General features: G+C 39.8%; 1 protein-coding gene and 1 long non-coding RNA gene across 7 annotated transcripts in view; one reads left to right on the forward strand and one right to left on the reverse strand.

Moving 5' to 3' along the window:
• The window catches only part of LOC104003113 (uncharacterized), a 157,305-nt gene that overhangs the window by 19,515 nt on the left and 115,262 nt on the right, over window positions 1–22,528 (forward strand). The gene's annotated exons all lie outside the window — the stretch shown is intronic.
• The window catches only part of CHST9 (carbohydrate sulfotransferase 9), a 278,764-nt gene continuing 266,059 nt past the window's right edge, over window positions 9,824–22,528 (reverse strand). For all 6 annotated transcript variants that reach the window (XM_001158505.7, XM_016933482.4, XM_054672061.2 and 3 more), the window contains one exon: window positions 9,824–20,701. In XM_001158505.7, coding sequence (XP_001158505.1) covers window positions 19,610–20,701 — 1,092 coding nt within the window. In that variant the 3' untranslated portion in view covers window positions 9,824–19,609. The remainder of the gene's footprint in view (window positions 20,702–22,528) is intronic.

Consider the following 22,528-nt stretch of genomic DNA (forward strand, 5'->3'; position numbering starts at 1 on the left):
TATTTGAGTTGTGAGCTGAACTAGCAGCTTTTTTTCCCCCAAGGAATATCATTTTTACTTAAAAGAACAATACTAATAAACAAACATACTGATTATTCAGACTTGCATATTTGGTGGACATTTTATCAATGATGTGAGCCTGTCATTTCCAGGATAACAACTGAAAGTATTTGTTGCTAATAGTAAAATTTGAGCTTTCAACCAAAATTTAGAAGTGTGAAAAACTCCATGAACTTGATGGCTTCCCAATAATTAAAGACTTTTTTTGAAAAATGAGATTTATGATGATGGTAACCGATGTGATTTTTTGATGTTATATAAAATCTGCCAACATTTGGAAAATCTACATAACTCAGAAAAACTAATATTCTCCCAAACGATAAATGCACTGTGTTCAAAATCACGCACGAATAAAAGATCCTTTCAGAGTGTGAGATAGATGGACTTCAATGTAATAGTATAAACATTCAGTTATATGGTTTCAAATTGCATATTGTAACTAGCATTTAAGAAACATTGCTTTTTGAGTTTTGGTGTAGCATCAAAGAAAAATATTCACAATTAGCTGAAAAGGCTATTAAAATACTTCTTTTTCCAGCTCCAAGCTGTGTGAGAGTAGATTTGTTCCCCCATACTTTAATCAAAACAACATATCACAATGTATTCTATAAACAGATATGATGAGAATCCAGTTGTCTTCCATTGATATGATGAGAATTCAGTTGTCTTCCATTAAGTCAAACATTAGATTTGCAAAAATATAAACAATAACTCTTTTCTTACTCATTTTTTGTGGGTTAAAATATTATATCACAAAATATGTAATTTATGTTAATTTAGTTGATTTATTATTATTTTAGGTATGTTGATAAATATTTTAAATTTTTTTCAGTTTTAATTTTGAATGTGGTAAGTTTTAATAGATATAATACACATAAGCAAATATCTCTCAGTAGTTAAAATACTAGAAATTATTGAGGCCCTCAACAATTTTCAAGGGTTGTGAAGAGGTTCTGAGATTTAAAAAAAAAAGTTAGAGAACCACTGCTACAATAGGTCCAATCTTAGGTGCCTACCCCCATCCCCAACTCAGGCTAACTACAGACATGACAAATAAACAGAAATGCAAGAATCCTACTGTGTTTCAAAAACATTATTTCAGTACATACACATATTTTAAAACGTACTTACAACATTTAAAATTGAAATCCTACTGTACATACTCACTTGTAATCTGACTTGTCCCATTCATCATGAACACTTTTTTTTTTCTCAATTTTAAGTTCAGGGGTACATGTGCAAGATGTGCAGGTTTGTTACATAGGTAAATGTGTACTATGGTGGTTTGCTGCACAGGCCATCCCATCACCTGGGTATTAAGCCCAGCATCCATTAGCTATTCTTCCTGATGCTCGCCCTCTCCCCACCCCGAACCCTCTGACAGGCCCCATTGTGTGTTGTTCCCTGCCACGTGTCCATGTGTTCTCATGACTCAGCTCCCACTTATAAGTGAGAATATGTGGTATTTGATTTTCTGTTCCTGCGTTAGTTTGCTGAGGATAATGGCTTCCAGCTCCATTCACATCCCTTCAAAGGACATGATCTCATTCTTTTTATGGCTACGTAGTTTTTCATAGTGTATATACGCCATATTTTCTTTATCCAGTCTATCATTGGTGGGCATTTAAGTTGATTCCATGTCTTTGCAATTGTGCTGCAATGAACATACACGTGTATGTATCTTTATAATAGAATGATTTATATTCTTTTGGGTATATGCCCAGTAATGGGATTGCTGGGTCAAATGGTATTTCTGCCTCTAGGTCTTTGAGGAATTGCCACATTGCATTGTCTTCCATAATGGTTAAACTAATTTACACTCCCACCAGCAGTGTAAAAGAGATGAACACTTTCCAATGTCATGAAATATTCCTCTCAAGTTGGATTTGTGGAGGTTGTATTGTATTCTACTGGTCAGATGCCACTCAGTTCACTTATTGTGTCTCCTGCCATCAGCAAGGTTTAGGCAGGAAAATGATGTTTATGTTTTAAGAAAGTACTCTAATAATAAAAGAGAGAGAATCAGGGGAAGCTGTTAGAAATCTCTTGAGGAGGACCAATTAGGTAGACACAGTGATGGCCTGAGAAAAAGTAGTGACCTTGGGATTGTGGGGGTGAGAGTACATTAAGGTGGGCAAGTGAGTGGGAAGAGAGAGATGTGTGCTCTATTATGCATTTTTCTAGCATAGAGATCAAAGGCCTTTGGTAAATCCAAGTGGCAATGTTCAGTGCATTTTCCATTCTTTCAAAGCAGTGCATGTTTCACTCTTTTTAATTTTGAAATACTCAGTATTTTAATAACTGTGTACCATGTAATGTAGAGTTTACATGTAAATGTCTTCATTTGCATTTACACATGGCTTCTTTCCACGAAGTTGTCATTTCTTTAGTTTTCTGCAGCATAATTTAATTGCTTATCTACCAGTCCTGAGTAAACTCACTCACTTAGGGTTTTCTCAGCATTTCATAGATCATAGATCACCTCTGCCAATTATAGGGGTCATTCTTTCCCACTTTCCTTTCCAAGGTGACCTGTAACTTCTGGGCAGCTTACATTGCCTCATGACCCCTGGATGAAAGTGCCTACTTCAGGGTCTTCCTCTGGCTTGTGTTGGCACCTCTGAGCTGTCTGTAGGTCCACTGTGATTTCTGGTTGCTGATGCCTGTCATTGTTCTGGCATCTTTGCAATGACTGTGAACACATCTTAGTGTCTCTGGTCACTGGTCTATATGTTTCGAGTCATCTTTACCCCTGAGGTCTCCTTAGGTCCATTGTCTGCTCTCTGCAGCTCAGGGCAACAGATAGCACAGAGTCTCTGTGGTGGCTTGTCTACCATTCCCTGGAGACTGAGAGCTGTCTTGGGCTCTATTTGCCAGGTTTACATGCCTACCTACCATTGTGGCTCCTTTGTAACTCCCACAAATACTTAATAATTGTTCAAGAATATATATAGATAAAGGGAGGCATTATTGCAGTTAAAACTGCTTGATAACATCATGGAGATAGCATGAGACTAAGTCATTTGGACTACTTGTTCATAAAAGACTTCCCTTGGGATTAGAGAACACCATAAAGGAATGTTTTCTTTTAGTCACATTTTAAATTTCTCTATAGTAAAGCAAACCACAGATAGAAGAGTCACCTGTTTTAAGGTTTCATTATTGCAAAATCTCTTGCCATTGGCCTTTCTTTACTTTCTAGAGCTGAAAAGGAATTGAGGCATAACTAAATCCTCCTTTGTGATTTTTCATAGAAGAAAACAGAGGTCCAGTGGGGGAAGCGAATTGTACAAAATTACACACAAGTTAGATGGGACCAGGTCTCTCAACTCCCAGTCTGGAGTTCAATTTTTTTTTTGAGACGGAGTCTTGCTCTGTTACCTAGGCTGGAGTGCAGTGGCATAATCTCAGTTCACTGCAAGCTCTGCCTCCCAGGTTCAAGCAATTCTCATGCTTCAGCCACACAAGAAGCTCGGATTACAGGCATGTGCCACCATGCCCAGCTAATTTTTGTATTTTTAGTACAGATGGGTTTTTGCCATCTTGGCTAGGCTGGTCTTGAACTCCCAGCCTCCAGCAATCTACCCAACTTGGGCCTCCAAATGTGCTGGGATTATAGGCATGAGCCACCACGCCTGGCCTTCTGGAGCTCTTTTGAATTCATTCATTTCTTTTCTTTATAAATTACCCAATCTGTAGTATTATGTTATAGCAATACAAAATGAACTAAGACAGTGACCATCATACCTAAGATTCAAGGAGCCATCCCAACCAGCTATTAAGATTTGCTCCAGAAGCTCTTGCCAGAACTTGAGTCTCAAGCATGATAAGTATCAACATGTCAATAAATTGTGCCCTATCATACATTAATATTTTGCCTCGTCTCCATTTATACAACATCTTCACATTTTTCTTTCACATGCATTGCCCTAATTTCTACTGATTTATATTGTGGATGTCCTACAATAGTTTTTAGCAAGCAAACTATTTTATTTCAGCACTCCTCCTCTTGGGCTTATCCTAGTTATCAATCTGGAGGTAATGAGGGAAGATATTGAGGAAAGCAAACATTGTTTTATGAAGTGCCTGCCTCAGATATGTTTTTGTGTGATCTCCATGGAAGGTGAAATTGCTTTTCTCTGGCAAGGGGAATAGCACTGCTTTCCCCAGGCTGGGTATTCAAAGTTCTCAGACTCTGTTATCTAAAGGACCCCCATCCCAGGTTTCAGTGTCCCATTTTCTTCTGATCACTGCCTTGACCTTGACACAGAGGATCTATGGAGGCTGTGCACTCAGCTCTGTCATGCTACAATTTGATCCTGGGCCTGATTTTCCAGCATAATCCACCCTGCTGCTTCAGGAGTTGAGAGTCTACTTGACAACTGTAAAAAAGGCTCTGGCTTTAACAATGTACCTTGTGTCATCAGTAGGCCACTCTGAGCCTATCATTTTCTTCCTTCAATGTTTCAAATACAGTTAAATAAAGCCAACCCACTCCACAATCCTTACAGTTATCAAAGTCCAGACTCTGCATATTCCAATGACTCACCTTCCACTTGAACCTCATCCTGACTAACCACAGGTAGTAACCGCAGCCTTTGTAGCTGGGATGCCATTCCTTGCTAGGGGTTCCCATAATTTCACTCGTCTCCAAATGTTGTAGCCCAGTCTACTGATTTGAAGAGTGTCCTCTTCCCTCTGGCAAATTCATGACTACCTGGAACCTCAGAAGTCACCCTTATTTGCGAGCAGGGTCTTTGCAGATGTAATTAGTTAAGATTAGGTCATACTAGATGACGATTGGCTCTAAATCCAACAACTGGTGTCCTTATAAAAAGGCCACATACAGAGGCACAGAGCTAAACAGGGAAGAACACCATGTGATAACAGAGGCAGAGCTTGGAGGGATGCAGCTACAATCCAAGGAACACCAAGGATTGCCAGCAACTACCATAAACTAGAAAATAAGCATGAAACAGACTCTTCCTCAGAGCTCCCAGAAGGAATCAACCTGAAGACAGCTTTGTTTCAGATTCCTGGCCTCCTGAATTGTGAGAGAATAAATTTCTATTGTTTTAAGCCACTTAGTTTGTGGTACTTTGTTACGCCAGCCCTAGGAAACGAACACACCCAGGTTCCCAAGAAAGCAGCATTTGAGGCAGAGATCTTATATGTGGTTACTCCTACGTGCTATTACACCTTACATACTAATACTTCTGTATTAGGAATCAGTAGAGAGGGTCAGGGCAGTGATCAGGGAAGAGACAATGGCCAATGTGAGGATGCAATATCTAGTTGGTTGCCTTAAACTACAGAACCATTAGAAGAAAGAACGTTAACAATGTTTTTATACTGTCTATTTAAGAGAGAAAGGAGGAATAATATATCCACATGGTCACATTTCCCTTTGATTAAAAGTTTACCCATGGGACATTAAGTCACCTCCACTTAAAAGGTGTACATTCATTGGCACTGTTTTCATCAGGGATGTCTGAACTATGGTAATCTGTGTGGGAGCATCATTCAGAGAAGAGAGAGGAGAAAAATGCACTAGTAGCTCCCTTTCTTGAGCTCCAATCTCCTGCCATTGTCTTTCATTGTCTAAACCCAACTAGAAGCCAGCTGCATCAGGGGACTTGGAAATAGAGTCTACAAGTGTCCTTTACTGCAGAGAAAGGAGAGGAAATGGCTCTCAGAGCCAGCTGGCCAGGAACAGACACATCAGGCATGGTGGTATGAGGAAAAGTGCAGGGTGGTGACTTCTGAGACTCTGTCCTGGCGGCCTCCAATTCAGCCTCCTGCTCTGTATGCTGTGCTGTCTCTGCCTTTGTGGCTGACTGGGCAGAGGGACCAACTGCCTGGCAGTCTGTATTAGTCCGTTCTCACGCTGCTAATAAAGACATACTTGAGACTGGGTAATTTATAAAAGAAAGAGATTTAATTGACTCACAGTCCAGCATGGCTGGGGAGGCCTCAGGAAACGTACAATTATGGCAGAAGGGGAAGCAAATATGTCCATCTTCACATGGCGGCAACAAGAAGAAGTGCAGAGTGAAGGGTGGCAGCGAAGCCTCTTTAAAAACCATCAGATTTCATGATAACTCACTTACTGTCAAGAGAACAGCATGGAGATAACTGCCTCCATGATTCAGTTACCTCTCATCAGGTTCCTCCCACAACATGTGAGGATTATGGGAACTACAATTCAAGATGAGATTTGGGTGGGGACACAGCCAAACCGTGTCATTCCACCTCTGACCACTCCAAAATCTCATGTCCTCACATTTCAAAAACACAATCATGCCCTTCCAACAGTCCCCCAAAGTCTTAACACATTCCAGCATTAACTCAAAAGTCCAAGTCCAAAGTCTCATCTGTAACAAGGCAAGTTCCTTCCACCTACAAGCCTGTTAAATCAACATCAAGTTAGTTATTTCCTATATACAATGAGGGCACAGGGATTGGGTAAATACATCCATTCCAAATGGGAGAAATTGGCCAAAACAAAAGGACACAGACCCCATGCAAGTCCGAAATCCAATAGGGCAGTCATTAAACCTTAAAGTTCCAAAATGGTCTCCTTTGACTCCTTGTCTCACATCCATGTCATGCTGATGCAAGAGGTAGGCTCCAATGGCCTTGGGCAGCTCCACCATTGTGGCTTTGCAGGGTACAGCTCCTCTCTTAGCTGCTTTTGTGGGCTGATGTTGAGTGTCTGTGGCTTTTCCAGGTGCATGGTGCAAGCTGTCAGTGGATCTACCATTCTGGGGTCTGCATGATGGTGGCCATCTTCTCACAGCTCCGCCAGGCAGTGCCCCAGTGGGGATTCTGTGTAAGGGATCCAACCCCACATTTCCCTTTCACACTGCCCTGGCAGACATTCTCCCTGAGGGGTCTGCCACTGCCGCAAACTTCTGCCTGGACATCTGGGCATTTCCATACATCCTCTGAAATCTAGGCGGAGGTTCCCAAACCTCAATTCTTGATTTCTGTGCACCCACAGGCTCAACACCATGTGGAAGCTGCCTCGGCTTTGGGCTTGCACCCTCTGAAGTGACAGCCTGAGCTCTATGTTGGCTCCTTTTAGCCACAGCTGGAGCTGAAGCAGCTGGGACACAGGGCATCATGTCCTGAGGCTGCATAGAGCAGGGGGTCCCTGGGGCCAACCCAGGAAACCATTTTTCCCTCCTAGGCCTCCAGGCCTGTAATGGGAGGGGCTGCCATGAAGGTCTCTGACAGGCTCTGGATACATTTTTCCCATTTCTGGGTGATTAACTTTTGGCTCCTTGTTACTTAAGCAAATTTCTGCAGCTGGCTTGAATTTCTCCCCAGAAAATGGGGTTTTCTTTTCTGTCACATTGTCAGGCTGCAAATTTTCCAAACTTTTATGCTTTGCTTCCTCTTGTACACTTTGCTGCTTAGAAATTTCTTCCACTAGATACCCTGAATTGTCTCTCAAGTTCAAAGTTCCACAGATCTCCAGGTCCAGACCAAAATGCCACCAGTCTTTTTGCATAAAAAGAGTGACCTTTACTCCAGTTCCCAACGAATTCCTCATCTCCATCTGAGACTACCTCAGCCTGGACTTTGTTGTCCAAATTGTTATCAGTATTTTGGTCAAATCCATTCAACAAGTCTCTAGGAAGTTCCAAACTTTCCCACATCTTCCTGTCTTCTGAGCCCTCCAAGTCTCCAGGAAGTTCCAAACTTTCTCACATTTTCCTGTCTTCTTGGAACAGTTGGAATAAACTGTTCCAACCTCTGACTGTTACCCAGTTCCAAAGTGGCTTCCACATTTTTGGGTATCCTTACAGCAACACCTCACTCTACCAGTACCAGTTTACTGTATTAGGCCATTTTCTTGCTGCTAATAAAGACATACTTGAGACAGGGGATTTTATAAAGGAAAGAGGTTTAATTGACTCACAATTCAGCATGGCTGGGGAGGCCTCAGGAAACTTACAATTATGGCAGAAAGGGAAGCAAACACATCCTTCTTCATATGGCGGCAGCAAGGAGAAGTGCATGGTGAAGGTGGGGAAAAACCCCTTATGAAGCCATCAAATCTTGTTAGAACTCATGCACTATCACAAGAACAGCATGGAGATAACCACCCCCCTGATTCAATTACCTCCCATTGGGTCCCTCCCAAGATATGTGGGGACTATAGGAACTACAATTCAACATGAGATTTGGGTGGGGAGACACCCAAACCATAACACAGTCCTTATGGCTGAGGACCATTGGGCCAGTGGTCTACCTCTTCTCCCAAAGTGGCCTTATGCAAGGTACCTGGAGAAGGTCCACTTATGAGACTCTATTAAACAATTAAATACTATTTTCATTCACCATTGAGTGAACAGAAAATCAGAAATTAAGGTCCTGTTTTATAGACTTCATAAAATCACTTGAATTAGTGGAGGGTTGATTGGGGTTTTGTCTTTGTCATGAGTACAAAGTATCAGTCATGATGAGCCTCATTCAGTTTTGTGGGGAGGGGTGTACCAAAGTTCGGTAGACTACATGAGTGAGGAAGGATGGCAAAGCCTCTACAGGCAAGCAATGCCTAGAAGGAGTGGCACCCGTTCTACAGACTCCACACCAGAAATAAACACTGCTCATCAGGGGTTCAGCAAGACAGAGCTCTGGATCCAGATGGACTGCTGACCAACTGTGTGAACAGAATAGTTGTTCTCAAGTCTTCCCCTGCTCATTTCAATTACTGAACAAGTTCCACTACCATGTTAATGCCAAGCTAAATTACACTAGTCAATGCTTTTGGTCAACATAGAGGTCACCTTTTAATTTTCCCCAATCTTTTCTGCTATAGAGCAAAGCACTAATACTGTCTTGGCTTCTGTTGCTGCAATGCAGTCTTTAGGAATTTAGTCTAAAGTAAATTCTGGTGGAGTAACTCCTGTGTAATCCGTTTCAGTCTAGCATTTGCCAATGTCTTAGAAAAGAGGAAGACTGAAACTCAGAGCTTTATTTATTTAGTCAGTCAACAGAGTTTACTGAATGTTGACTACACGCTTGGGGCTGAGAAAAACAGAAGAAACCTAAGAGACACTCTCCCTGACCCAGAGGACCATCTCATCTTGCAGTGGGAATGTAACTATGAATGAATAAGCCTGATCTGTGGACCAGGAAAGGCTTTCCGAAAACAGTGATGTATTAGGTTGTTTGATAGTATTCCAGGCTCAGAGAGCAGCCCATAGAAAGGCCCTGAGGCAGAGAAAAGCATAGCTTATTTGAGGAGACAAAAGTTCATCATGGTCAGGGTGTAGCGCTAATGGAAAGAAAAGGGTTAAAGATGATTGAACAAAGTGATTTTTAGTTTACTTATTTGTTTCTATGTTTGGCTAGGAAGCCTGCTATTCTAAACCATTAATTCGAGAATCCACATTTGAAAGCCTCAAATTTAATTTGATGTATGTACATTTATTGGGTAAGACGTGATTCCTGACCTCAGATAACTTAGAATCTGACAGGAAAGATAAGACACATTTCCGTAGTATTATAATACAAGTCAGAATGTACCTTAAGGGAAAGACAGAGTGCCATATGAACGCAGGAACACGTGCGCTGGATTTGTTCCTGCATTCATTTCTTCAACAAATACTTAAATAGTATCTTCTCTGGGGTTACAAGGATGAACAAGACACAAACTTTAACTTCAAGGAATTGATTCTACTAAGCAAGGCACATACATAAATCATTAGAATTCTTTAAGCATAGAGATAGAAATATGCACAGGCTATGATGAGATAAATCAATAGTTTTATTTTATTGAGCACTTATTAAATACTTTACATGCATTTCCCATACCCCCCTTACTAGGTAGGTATTCTATCCTCAGTTTTCAGATGAGAAAACTGGAACTGAGAGAAGTTAAAGCAATTTCAGAGGTCCCAACATTTGAAAGTTGAGGATACGGAATTCAAACCCATGAGTTCTTACTCATGACAAGCCCCAGGCTCCTAACCATCCTACATAGAATCCTGCTTCCCAATTACTCATAGTGCTCAGGGCAGAGCATCTCATCTGAGCCAGGCAGAGATGACAAATGCCTCCCTGAGCTGAGTTTAGGGATTAGGAAGTGTTGGGGAGGTGAAGTGGGGTAGGTGGGTGCCCTAATAGAGGGAAAAGCTGAGTAGACCCAGGAGGAAGAAAACTATCCAATGTTAGGGTATTATGTCCATTCTAGGCTGTTGGAGATTAAGCCAGGAGGCAGAAATTGGCCAGAAATATGCCTGGAGAAGAATTGGGATCATGCAGGATATAGAATGTATAGTGGGAAACAGAACTGGAATTGGATTTGCATTTTAAAGTGATTACAAGGGCAGCTGTATGGAGGATGGCATTCAGGGAAATGAGAGTGGGAGAGAAGTTCAAGATTATCATAGAGTTGTAGACAGGAGAAGGTGAGAGTCTGAACTTAGATATTAGCAGAATGGATGGGAGGAGAGGAGAAGCTTGAGAAAAAGTCAGGCAGTGAAGTTAATGGGCTTTCTGAATTCTTTGTCTGTGAGGAGTCAGCTCAGGGAGAAATCAGGGTTGACTTCTAGGTTCCTAACTCAGAAGATGGAGTAGATGGATGGTGTTGCCACCAAATAAGGAGAAAGCAGGTTTGGGGGTTAGGTGATGAGTTCAGCTTTGGTCATGTTGAGTTGGAAGCTCCAGTGAGACATCTAGATGAAGCAGTCCCACAAGAAACTGCGAATCTGAATCAAAGTTCGTGATAGAAACATAGGCTAGAAAAAGATTTCGGAACCATCAGCCTAATGGTGGAGCTAAAGCAGGGAGAGTGGAAGAGAGTCCCAAAGCAGAGAGGGTAGAGCGAGCTGAATGTGGGATGGTCATGCGAGGCAGGCAACTCTTGGAGGGGGCACCCATGTGGAGGTCCTTAAAGAGGAATAAAGGACACTTCGGGCCGTGTAATAGTGTGAGCAAAATAGGGGAAAAAGCAAGAGGTGTTTTCAGAGAATGTAATGGTTCAATGTGGCTGGATAATAGTGGGTTTGATGCAGCTATCAGGTGATTAAGCTGGGAATGGGTTACAGTCTTGAGAGATTGAGGCCAGGCAATGAGAATGGAATACTATTCAGCCTTAAAAAGAAAAAAATTCTGGTACGTGCTTCAATATGGATGAACCTTGAGGACATTATGCTAAGAGAAATACGCCAGTCACAAAAAGACACATGCTGTATGATTCCATTTATATGAGGTATTTTAAGTTATCAAATTCATAGAGACAAAAGGTAGAATGGTGGTTGCCAGAACTGGGGGAGGGCAAAAAGTGAAGTTGTTTAATAGGTGCAGAGTATCCATTTTTCACAAGGAAGAAAGGTATGTGATGGGATAGTGGTGATGCTTGCACAACTACACTTAATGCTGCTGAACTGTACACTTAAAAAATGGTGGCAAGGCATGGTGGCTCACGCCTGTAATCCCAGCACTTTGGGAGGCTGTGGCGGATGGGTCACGAGGCCAAGAGATCGAGACCATCCTGGCCAATGTGGTGAAACCCAATCTCTACTAAAAATATAAAAATTAGTTGGGTGTGGTGGTGTGCACCTGTAGTCCCAGCTACTCAGGAGGCTGAGACAGGAGAATAGCTTGAACCCAGGACGTGGAGGTTGCAGTGAGCAGAGATGGTGCCACTGCACTGCAGCCTGGGCGACAAGAGTGAAACTCCGTCTCAAAAAAAAAAAAAAAAAAAAAAAAAAATAGGTCAGATAGGGAGGGATAGGAAAATATTCATTAAAAGGATACCCAAAAAATGGTAAGATGATAAAATTTTATGTTATGTGGATTTTGCCACAATTAAAAATATCAAAAGAAGAAAAATGCAAAGAGAAAAGAAGTAATTTTTAAATAAATAATAAAAAAAAGGCAGGACTTCTATTCAGAGGCTATTTCCAATAGTTCTGAGGAGAGCCAATGTGGTTAGAATTGGGTAGGTAGCAGCAGAACTGTTAGTGGACCCTTATGAAAGGGCTGTGTTTATATGTCAGAGTCAGTCAAATGTTGGCAATGTCATATGGTTCAACCTAATAGAAAGGCAAAAAGAGACAAATCCTTTAATGAAGTTCAAGAAAATGTACATTATAACCATTTAAGTTAAATTGCAAAATATTTCCTGGGGCACTTGCTCTCAAACTAATAACCCAAATAGCAAATATTTTCCATTTTCAATCATCTTAGGTCAATTTGAAAACAGCTTTTTAGTTTTTATTGGAGAAACTCATATTGTCTTCACTTGTTCAATGTGAAGTTGAGTTGCCAAAATTGCCTTCAGTACACATTTGTCTTTTATATTTCAAACAGAGGAAAGTTTCCATTTCCCCATTTCATTCTGAAAGCTTTCAAAAAGTTTGGGCAGTGCCCAGTGCTGTCCCCATCACTCACTTCATCATTTCAGCTCTAGTTCTTGCACTTGGCAGACTTCGGACGCCAAGTTTCCGCTTCAGTGCTGGTCAAAATCCCACAGAGGACTTTGGTACCAATACCCACTGACAATTCTCTGAGCTGAGAGTTGTTAACTTTTCAACACAGTGACAGAATGAAAAGAGCAGGTTGTATTATCACTTATAATCAACCAGGACTTAAAAAATTCACACACACACGAGAAGTACCCCAAGAGATTATTAAAAAGGAAATTTTCAGGTGGTTTTCATAGAGATTCCAATTCTGTGTATCTTGGATGGGGTCTGGGAATATGTTTTTAACAAAAATTAGGTTAATTCTGATACAGGTCGTCCATACACTATTTTTTCAGAAATTGATAAGTTAAATCAGGGCTTATTTTTTCCTAAGGATAATCACAGTCAAACAAATAATATTGTTCTTTTAAATTGGTAGACACTCTAGCATTCTGAGTGCATTTTTATTTATTATATAGTACATCCAAAAATCATTTTTCTAAACTTTGGAAATATTTTCAGCAAATGAATGCATAAAATGAGATACTGTGTATTTTACTAGTTTTCCTGGTATTTGAGGACAAAAGTCGTAGTTATCCCTTCTCCTGTTTTCTCCACCTCTCTAAGTATAGAAGTGGGAGGAGGAGGAGGAGGAAGAGGTGGGAAAAGGAGGAGGAGGAGGTCATCAGAGCATTAAGAAGCAAGAGAGTAGAATGTTACGGGGGGTGCTACAATCACCCAGATAATAGCAGGAAGTAGGGTGGAGAGGCATGTTATAAATCAGAAAGAAGAATCTTCAGAGAAGGCTGGGAAGCAGGTGATTTTCAGAGTTGAGGAAGCGGGCACACCTGCAAAACAGAAGAGATTTTTGGATGAAGGTTATAGAACAGCAGTCTAGAGGCAGCAGTGGGAGCCAGTTTCTGTCCCTAGATACTAGAGCTCCAAGAGCTTGGGAGAATGACTCATCTCTGCAGAAAGAGGTGGGAAGGAATGTCGTTGCCAGGGGACCCAGGGGCTATGACAGAAAGATGCCAAAAAAAGGTACTGGATTTCTCCCAACATCTTTGTCATTGGTCAAAAGAGACTTCCCCAAACAATGAAATACTGTTTGGAGATCCCACTGGATATAGGACCAAAGGGCAAGCAGCACTGTGAGCAAGGATATGGAAACCTGGAATGGGATAACGTCACTACCTGCACAACACAAATAGGGTCAAGGATAATGTTCAGGAGTTGATTTCCTTTGGAAGCTTGGCGGGGGAAGGAATACACTCTTCAGAGCAGGACTTGAAAAGTGAGATGCTTAGGGGCCAGGCAAGTAAGGTGAATGAGTGATGGTGGATTAGTGAAGAGTGTGAACAACTAGAGATCTCCAACCTCATCTAAAGGGACTGACCTTGCCTCTGTCCAACTATTTTCAGGTAGGCATATAGAATGTAGGGTAACAAATCCCCTGTCATTAATGAGGCCCAATGTTGGCAGCTAATTCAGATGTTAAATAAAATGCACTGTCAGCGAAACCAAACATATCTGTAGCCAGATCTACCCCATGGGCTGCCAATGTATGGTCTCAGCTTTGGAGCCAGAGAGACTGTTATTAAACCTCTTTGATACTCAGTTTTCTCATTCATGAAATGATAGGTGGAAAAATACTCGACTTTGATTTTTTTGAAAGCTACTTTTGGAAACGATTAGACTTACTCTTCATGTCATTAAATGAATGTATGCAAAGTATTTTTCCAGTGTCTGTTACTGAGTAGATCCTCAGTAAATGGCTCTTATATTGACCAGAATCATGCATTTTTCTCAAAATTTTCTTCCCCAAGCAATCAAGCAACTGCTTTTTCTTAGAAATGTAAACGATTGCTGTGTCTGCAACTATCCTTCAGGTCAAGGGATGACTATTAGTGTAGAAAAGGTGTGTGGCTCAGCTCCCTTCCCTCAGCTGCCCTGCTCTAGCACCTTCCTGTCAGATCCTCTGGTCCTATAGATGCCTGAAGGTCACAGGCAGAAATATACAAATTCTACACTAAAAGAAGTTGTACAGGAACCTTTAAACAACAGCATCAAAAGCATCTGTTAAAGTAACGCTTTCCACTGAGTGCTTTGCTAGACATGGTGCAAAGTGCATTCAACAGACACAGTTCCTTTCCTCTTGGAAGACCTAAGACATTCCAATGACAACAACAGATATTTTATATTCATATAAAGTGAGATAAATAGCACATGAACAAATAAATTAATGAACCTCCCTGACAAAAAAAAAATCGAGGAAAGGAATGCCTGCATTTATTGGTAAGAGAATAATCTGATGCATGTCACACCAGGGGAAAACTCTGCTGTCTTTTTCTGCCTATCAGGGAGCTCATAAAGAGATGAGATTTTGAAATTGAATAATCTCAAGAGATTCCTTGGTGAGTTAACAAGAAATGAATGTCCAGATATATAGAGAGGGGAGCATTCCAAATATAGTGTGAGACTTGAGGAGAGGTTTAGGGATGGAAAAAGATGACTGCTTAAATGGATTTAAATACTTTTGCCTGGAAGCATATGATCCTGGTGAAAAACTAAGATGTGACTGACTAGGAAATTCTGAGAATGAAATGATATGAGGCAATGTTCTGTTGAACTCCCCAGACCTGGCCTTCCTCAGGTAATGTCCACAGGCCTGGGAAATGTCTGCCATCTTCTAGCAAGAGCTTATTTATTTTCACCTGGTTTCATGGTGTTTTTCAGTCAGTTTAAGTCAGCTTGCTCCTCTATTATTTTCTGCAGTCTTCCCGTGTAGGCTCAGGGTAATCTGACTACAAACTAGTACTAGGGAAGGAGACTCAGGAAGAAGGGGATAATGCACAGTTGCTCTGTTTCTAGCAGGAGTGGTTCTCACTGTGTGTGACTAGCTTGCTGAACCGTGACCATCTGCAGTGGCTGTCAGGGGCCTATGTGTGGAAAGTTCGCCTGAACTTTCTTCCTCTTAGATTCTGCTTATCCTTGACCGGTCTTGTAGCTGTCCGGAATTTCTTGTCAAAGAAATGATATTTTGTTTTCATAAGGCTAAATTTGTTCCAGGGACTATTTTTTCTTCTTAAAAACATTGTTTCCCATGATTAACTAAGGATTACAAAAAAGTTGTGGGGAGGAAACCTAATTTCTTCCAAAGTCTTTGAACCTGTCAGTTTAACTCAGCAGGAATAAAGAAATAAGCTGATTTGAAATGTGGTAACTAACTAGCTAAATACACACACACACACACACACACACACACACACACACACACACAGAGACACCCATATTTGTATGGAAAAAATTTCAGGATTCCAATATATTGTTTTTGCCTCTACCTATCCTGAATAGAGGTAACAGAAAGCAAAAGTAAATATTGGTTTGTAATATTCTAAGCAAAGAGTTTGGTAGTGGTATTTGCTGCTTGGCTTCATCATGGCTTCTGACCTACTTATCATCTCTGTCTCCTTAGGCAAGTTACTCAGCTATAGTCTGCTTTACTTTCCTTTATGATAGATGGAAAGGGAGAGGGCTACATAATAGTACCTATGTTAGACTGGCTATGGAGATTAAATTAATGCATGTAAACTACTTGAAGAGTGCCTGACACCCAGTAAGTATTGAATAAGTGTTAGCTAGGATCATGCATACGATTACTGTATAATGATCATGATTGAGATTGAGAAGGTATGAGCCTAAATGTAGGACTAAATTGAATTAGCCTTGGCCTAAGGTTCTCAGGTAGTTGAGCTATAATTAAACGCCTTTGGCCAATCCTTTTTCAAGTATCAGAGCATCTTGGGAGGGTTAGCCCTGGGCAAAACATCTGCTTCACTACGCCCCATGAAGGCCTAGAGGCTGGGATGCCCTGAGAGGCCATATGAGAATGCACAGGAGGGAGACGTTTACTGTAGTCCTAGCCTAATCCCAAGTTCTATTAATTCAGCAAGTGATCTTTTCAAAGGGCACTCTAATATTCAAAATTCTCTGCATCTTCTTATATATACCTTCTGCTAACCACTATACATTTTAGGAGATAAGAATAATAATACATCAATAAAATGTAAAAGTATTTTTCCTCTTTCTAATTAAAAACGACATACAAGTAGTTCTTGAATTAGAACTACTAATTCCCTAATGATAATAATATTATTATTTTCTGTTACAGAATGTTTTATAGACATCTAGCAAGTGGCCTCACATTTCCATTGAATTAATGGATATTTCCAAATGTTTGAGAAAATCCGAAAACTGGATGTCCTGTACATATGTTTCCATTGAAGTTTATGGCAGTTTCTGGGCACAATCACATCAATATTGCACATCTATAGATAGTTTACAGGTTACGTAACTGTGGTTTTGGATTTAATTGCCAACTTGTTACCCTGATAGTAATTCCAGACAGGGGAATAACAGAGCGAAGGGGTCTGCCCATTGTGTTACTGCTGCCTATAAAAACAAATAGGATCCTTAGGGTTTAATTGGAGGACTTATAATTGCACCTAATGTTAAAATGGGAACTTTGGACATCTGGAAGATAAGTCTGGATTTGGTCACTTGCCTTTAGGAATTAAATTCATGAAATTGTGATGGTCCTAAAGAACAGTGGTGTTCCCACCTGGATTTATGCACAGGCAGAAATGACAAAGGTGAATGTGAGCTGGTCTGCAAGGCCAAATAAGTCAGGAGAGAAAAATGGAGTTTGGTTTTAAACTCACAAGTAATCCAGGATGATGACTGGCTTCTTTGGTCCTAACATGAAAATAAGCCATCTAAAATGAAGAGCAGGTACATAAAAAGTTTGTTCTTATTTGACAAAGACATGCATGGCTTTTGGAACTTGCAACCACACAGGGTGTCACTTGGCATCATAGAGCCCATTTAGGAAAAGAATGACCCATGGTGACATGGGCTCGTTGGAAAGGGTCAGGAAAGGAACATATACAGCAAAAGGTACATTACAGCTTTCCGTAGAGAACACTGGGTATCATTTTCTTCCGCTCATCCCTCCTCTCCACCATCAAAGCCAAACATTTATATAGGTATGCATTCCACCCTGCCCAATGCATTACAAATGCCAGTAAGAGAGGTAGGACTGTTGTTTCCATTTTTTTTCCTTCTAAAGCTATTGAAAGTTCTTTGTCTGTTCCTTATATAGTTTTAGGAATACTTTTGAGGAAATTGCCTTTATTCTTTATAGCGGATTTCATATAAAGCAAGTTTTGTGTTTCTTAGGAATAAAATTTCAGGCTTCTGGAATATTTTCTATTTTCTCTCTCCATAAAAAGATAATTTCAATTCCCCGAAATTACTAGGAATCTACTCTACATGGTGCAGCAAAATTTTAAATTATGTAATTTAGATTACTCCAGAGTAAAACGTCTTAAAAACTGAGAGCACAGCTTAAGTGTATGGTCTAGAGGCAAGAGTTAATGGCATGGAAAAGTAGTAAAAGGTTGGATTAGAAGGTTTAATACTTTTGATCTCTCAGCCCATTGCGGTTTACTCACTCCTTGGGAGACACAGATGGGACACGGCAGGTGTGTGTAAGGAGTGAAGCAATTCATGAATACTCAGCCATGAAATAGAAAATCAAAATGAAATAAGTAAGACTGCAACTATCTTGGTCTATTAACATTCAACTATTAATACCTACTGTTCTTTGAAAGCCATTACTGAATATTTACTGATAAGAAAAAAATGATAGCTTAGGAAGAGGAAGATGTTCAGGAAAAGCATTTAAGCAGGGTTTGAAAGACTTGTGATTTTCTTAACTCAGGGTAAAAGTCGACCAATTAAAGTAGGTTTCCCATCCAAATGTTTCCCATCCAAAATGATCCCTTTTTTTCCCCCAAGGGATCTAATTTAGGATCCCTTGGAAAAAAATTCCAAAATGCATTACAACTATTCATAAGGGTGACACATGGACCTATTTTTCTAAGGACTTTGATTTAATATTTGAATGCAATGGTATCTGACTTTGTTAGTATAGAATATTTAAACTTAACAAGAAAATACCTTAATTTACTTATGCATAAGCCTATTAAACACATTTCTAGGGGCTCTTTTTATGTTTATTCTCTAGAACATAACCTATCTTTGAAGTGGTATATTAGTTTTTAAAAAGTCATTCCTAAGCTGAATAATTAAACTGAAAACAAAAGCTATTCTTAGGGCATATTCCACATATAAAGCTATGCACATGATGCTTTGATTCAAATAATATACTTATAAAACTTTGTTATTGTTTGAGTTCCATATTCAGAATGGCAACTTTTGTTTTTGATGATTATTCCATCCTGAAACAATTTCCCCCCTGCTCAATTAAACCAGAATTAGGAGCACATTTATATCTGATGAGACTTAAGGTTCTCAACTGCCTGCTTCAGAACTGTAGACCGTTAGTGCTTGTGTTCATTTTGTCTCTTTGTGGAAGGCTCGAAAGAAAACAGAATCAATTCCCTTAAGTTTTTCTGGAAGAAGAAGGTTGCTTTTGTTGCTTTGATCTTAGCATGTTGTGCATTTTTTATTGGCTGTTGAATATAAAAAGCCACAGCCTCATCTGGTTTTTCTGCTATATTCTCATATTGTAAATCACATAATGCCTTCCAATCTAAAGTAAAATGCCTAAGTCCAAAATATCACTTCAAAATGGATTTATCATTATAGTTGACAGAAAGATTACCAGGGTGTAAGAAAACAATTCAACAGTTTGATTAATATGCCACAGACTGCTAAAAATATATTCATGCATTTTAGACAATAAATTCCAGGATATAGACATACACTCATGCTATTTGAGATCCTTTTTTCCTACCATTGCAAGAGGCTGCTTTAGCTAATGCAACAGCTGGCTAGGTTATTGCTTCAACAATATAATTCATAATGCAAAAGCAGCTCTTTTCCAAACATTTTAGAGCAACTCAAGTTGTTTACATCTCCTGTAGGTGATTTTCCTATAACTTTGTGCCAATTGGTGTCATACTATTTGGTAAAAATCTACATTAAATCAAGACAACTGCACTTAGTTAAATTTCTGTCATACAGAGAATTATAGAAAAATTACAGCTGATTTGAACTTATCATCAAGTATATACAGGGTTTTAGAAAATGAATGCAAACTACAAAAATGGAGTTGTATAATTAAACATTAAATAGTCCAAGTAATAAAAGTCATAGATTAATTGTCTCTCAGTTCTAGTCAGATCCTTTAAATACTGTCTCACGACTTGAGCATTGGTTCTTTCATCGGAAGAGTGCCTATCCTTAAAGTTGGGAAATTTCAGCTCCTTTGGAGCACCGATCATCTGTAAAAAGTAATTGGCATCTTCTTCCAAAGTTTCAAATTTCCCTACAAAATCATAGTTGATCAAACACGGATAGCAGAGTTTGCTGACCTTTTCCCAGTGAATGTCCATTCCTACTGGACGGTGGGAATCCAGCAAGTAGTGGATAAACTCTTTGAACTTGACTCCAGATCCATTAATTAATGCTTCTTCACAGGCATTTGGTCGATATTTCTTGATAATTGCCTTTCCGAATACTGGATGGTAATAACTATTGGGGTGTTCAAATTTGTCCCTAAAGGCTGACACTAATCTTTCCATGGGATCACGAACAAACACAGCTTTGGTGTAAGTATTTAAGCGGGTATATATCCCCTTTAGGTCAAAGCTATCTAGCTTCTTCAAATGCTTCCCGTAGTGGACAGCATTGTGGGAGATGTTGTATGCAGAGGAAGCCAATCCATTTAGTACCATCAGAATTCTCTTCCAATTGGAACAGCCAGCCTTAGGTACCTCACAATATAAGATTTTGTGTTTATCTTCTACATAGATTCTGGATACTGTATGAAAAAGATGTGACTGATGATGACTCACCCCACCGTATTTCTTGCAAAACTCCTGAAGGAAAGACCTTCGTTTCTCTTGGGTCTCATCAGTTTTCTTCCATTTATTATCTCTGACTAAACTTTTGTTTAAAGGGTGAATGTCCACTGGCCAATTCATGTTGCTGAACTTGTTAAAAACAGCCTTAGCTCCTTGACGTTTTTCAGTTAACTTCTCAGTTGGTGACCCTGTGGACTTACTTAAAGCTTGATCCCCTCCTTGTGAATGACTGGTCTTTGTTAAGAGCCTAGTAGATCTCTCAGAATTGAGTAGAAGATTTTCCTTTTTTTCTCGTACATCCTCAGGCATGTGAAACTTGGGGTTCTGTTAAAATAAAGAAGGAGAAATGTTGAAAGCACAGTCACGAGTGTGGGTATACTAGATGAGGAACTTCACATATTTGTTTTAAAATAGTATCAAGGAGAGCATATTTCATATAAGCTGCCAGAGCAATTTAGCAAGGCATGCTGAACATACATTTTGTAGTGAGCTTCTTCACAGAAAATGTAACAATGAGAAATGGCATCTACAGGATAGGGAGGAAAGAGCCCTGGATTTTTGTCCTGGCTTTGCCTGTAATGCAATAGAATGTAACTCAACCATTCTGAGCATCTATGACTTTTGGGATATTAATAAGTATGTCATCTTCAAGTACGTTTTAGTTTGTGCGCCTGAATGTAGATGCAAAATGGAGATGTTTTGAGATTGAAACTTTTATTGTTTTTAGGGAGCACTCTGTAATGCACAGAATAGTTCAAAATCATAAATTACAACTTAAAATTTTGGCAAGGCTAATTACAAATCTCGATGACCACTTCAGTTTTCTAAGTGCTTGCAAAAATCATGTATTTTTTTTCCTGGGAAAATGTTTTATTTTTCTAAAGCATTTATCACAATAATTTAAGAATTTATTATGATCATAGTATACAATCTCATTCACATATGAGACCTTCCCTCTTTCCCAAGTGAAGAATGACTAAGGAATCCAGAAAAGTCTACTTGACGTCCTGCTCTATAAAACTGTATCAAGGTAGAGCAAAAATGTAGTTATCTTTTCAGTAGGATGAATGAGTCCATTTACCACATACTGTTCATCTTGCCACATCCTTCCTACAACTCTCACAGTAAAAGAAGACATGGAAGACGGGATTTACAAGGTGGCATCCTCTGGTAGGGATGAAAATTTTAAGGACCTTGGCTTTTACTCTGGGTAAACTAGGGAACTTTTGTAGGGCTCTGGGTAGGAAAGTAACATGATCTCACTTAGACTTGAAAAGGATGGTGTGGAGAGGAATGGACTGGATATATACATATAGGGTTGTCAGCATGTTATTGGAAAAGTAAATGAATAAATTCTGTGCTGTGGACATAATGCATGGTGTCATCAGCCTAGAGGTGGAGGGAGTGGTGGGCAAAGTTTCCTAGGGAATATAAACATGATTGCAAATATATATATACATGATACACATCATTGCATATATATATATAGTACAGATATATGTGTGTGTGTGTGTATACACAATTTTTAACCATTGTATCCCCAACAGTGTCTAGAATGGTCTACAGCCTATAATAATTTCTCTCAAATATTTGTGGAATGAACAAGTGAATGAATAAATGGAATTAGGTCTTCAAGGATAATTAGTAATTTTCTAGCAAATTAAGCAATAGAACAGAGGAATGAAGCACTGTTCATGGAGCCACCTCCAGACATCATGGTCATTCCACCAGCTGAGGTTGAAGGGCACTGCTTTTTTTTCTAGTGCAAGAGGACTGTGTGAATAACCCCCTGAATACCATATGCCAATGTGTATAGCCCCGTGTATAGCCCCGTGTATTAGTCTGTTCTCATGCTGCTAATAAAGACACACCCGAGATTGGGTAATTTATAAAGAAAAAGATGTTTAATGAACTCACAGTTCCACATGGCTGGGGAGGCCTCACAATCATGGCAGAAGGTAAAGGAAGAGCAAAGGCCTGTCTTATATGGTGGCAGGCAAGAGGGAGAGTGTGCAGGGGAGCTGCCCTTTATAAAACCATCAAATCTTGTGAGACTTATTCACTATCACGAGGACAGCATGGGAAAAACCCACCCCCATGATTCAATTACCTCCCACCTGGTCCCTCCCATGACACATGGGGATTATAGGA

Source organism: Pan troglodytes, chromosome 17, assembly GCF_028858775.2.
Source record: "Pan troglodytes isolate AG18354 chromosome 17, NHGRI_mPanTro3-v2.0_pri, whole genome shotgun sequence".
Taxonomy (NCBI): Eukaryota; Metazoa; Chordata; class Mammalia; order Primates; family Hominidae; genus Pan; species Pan troglodytes.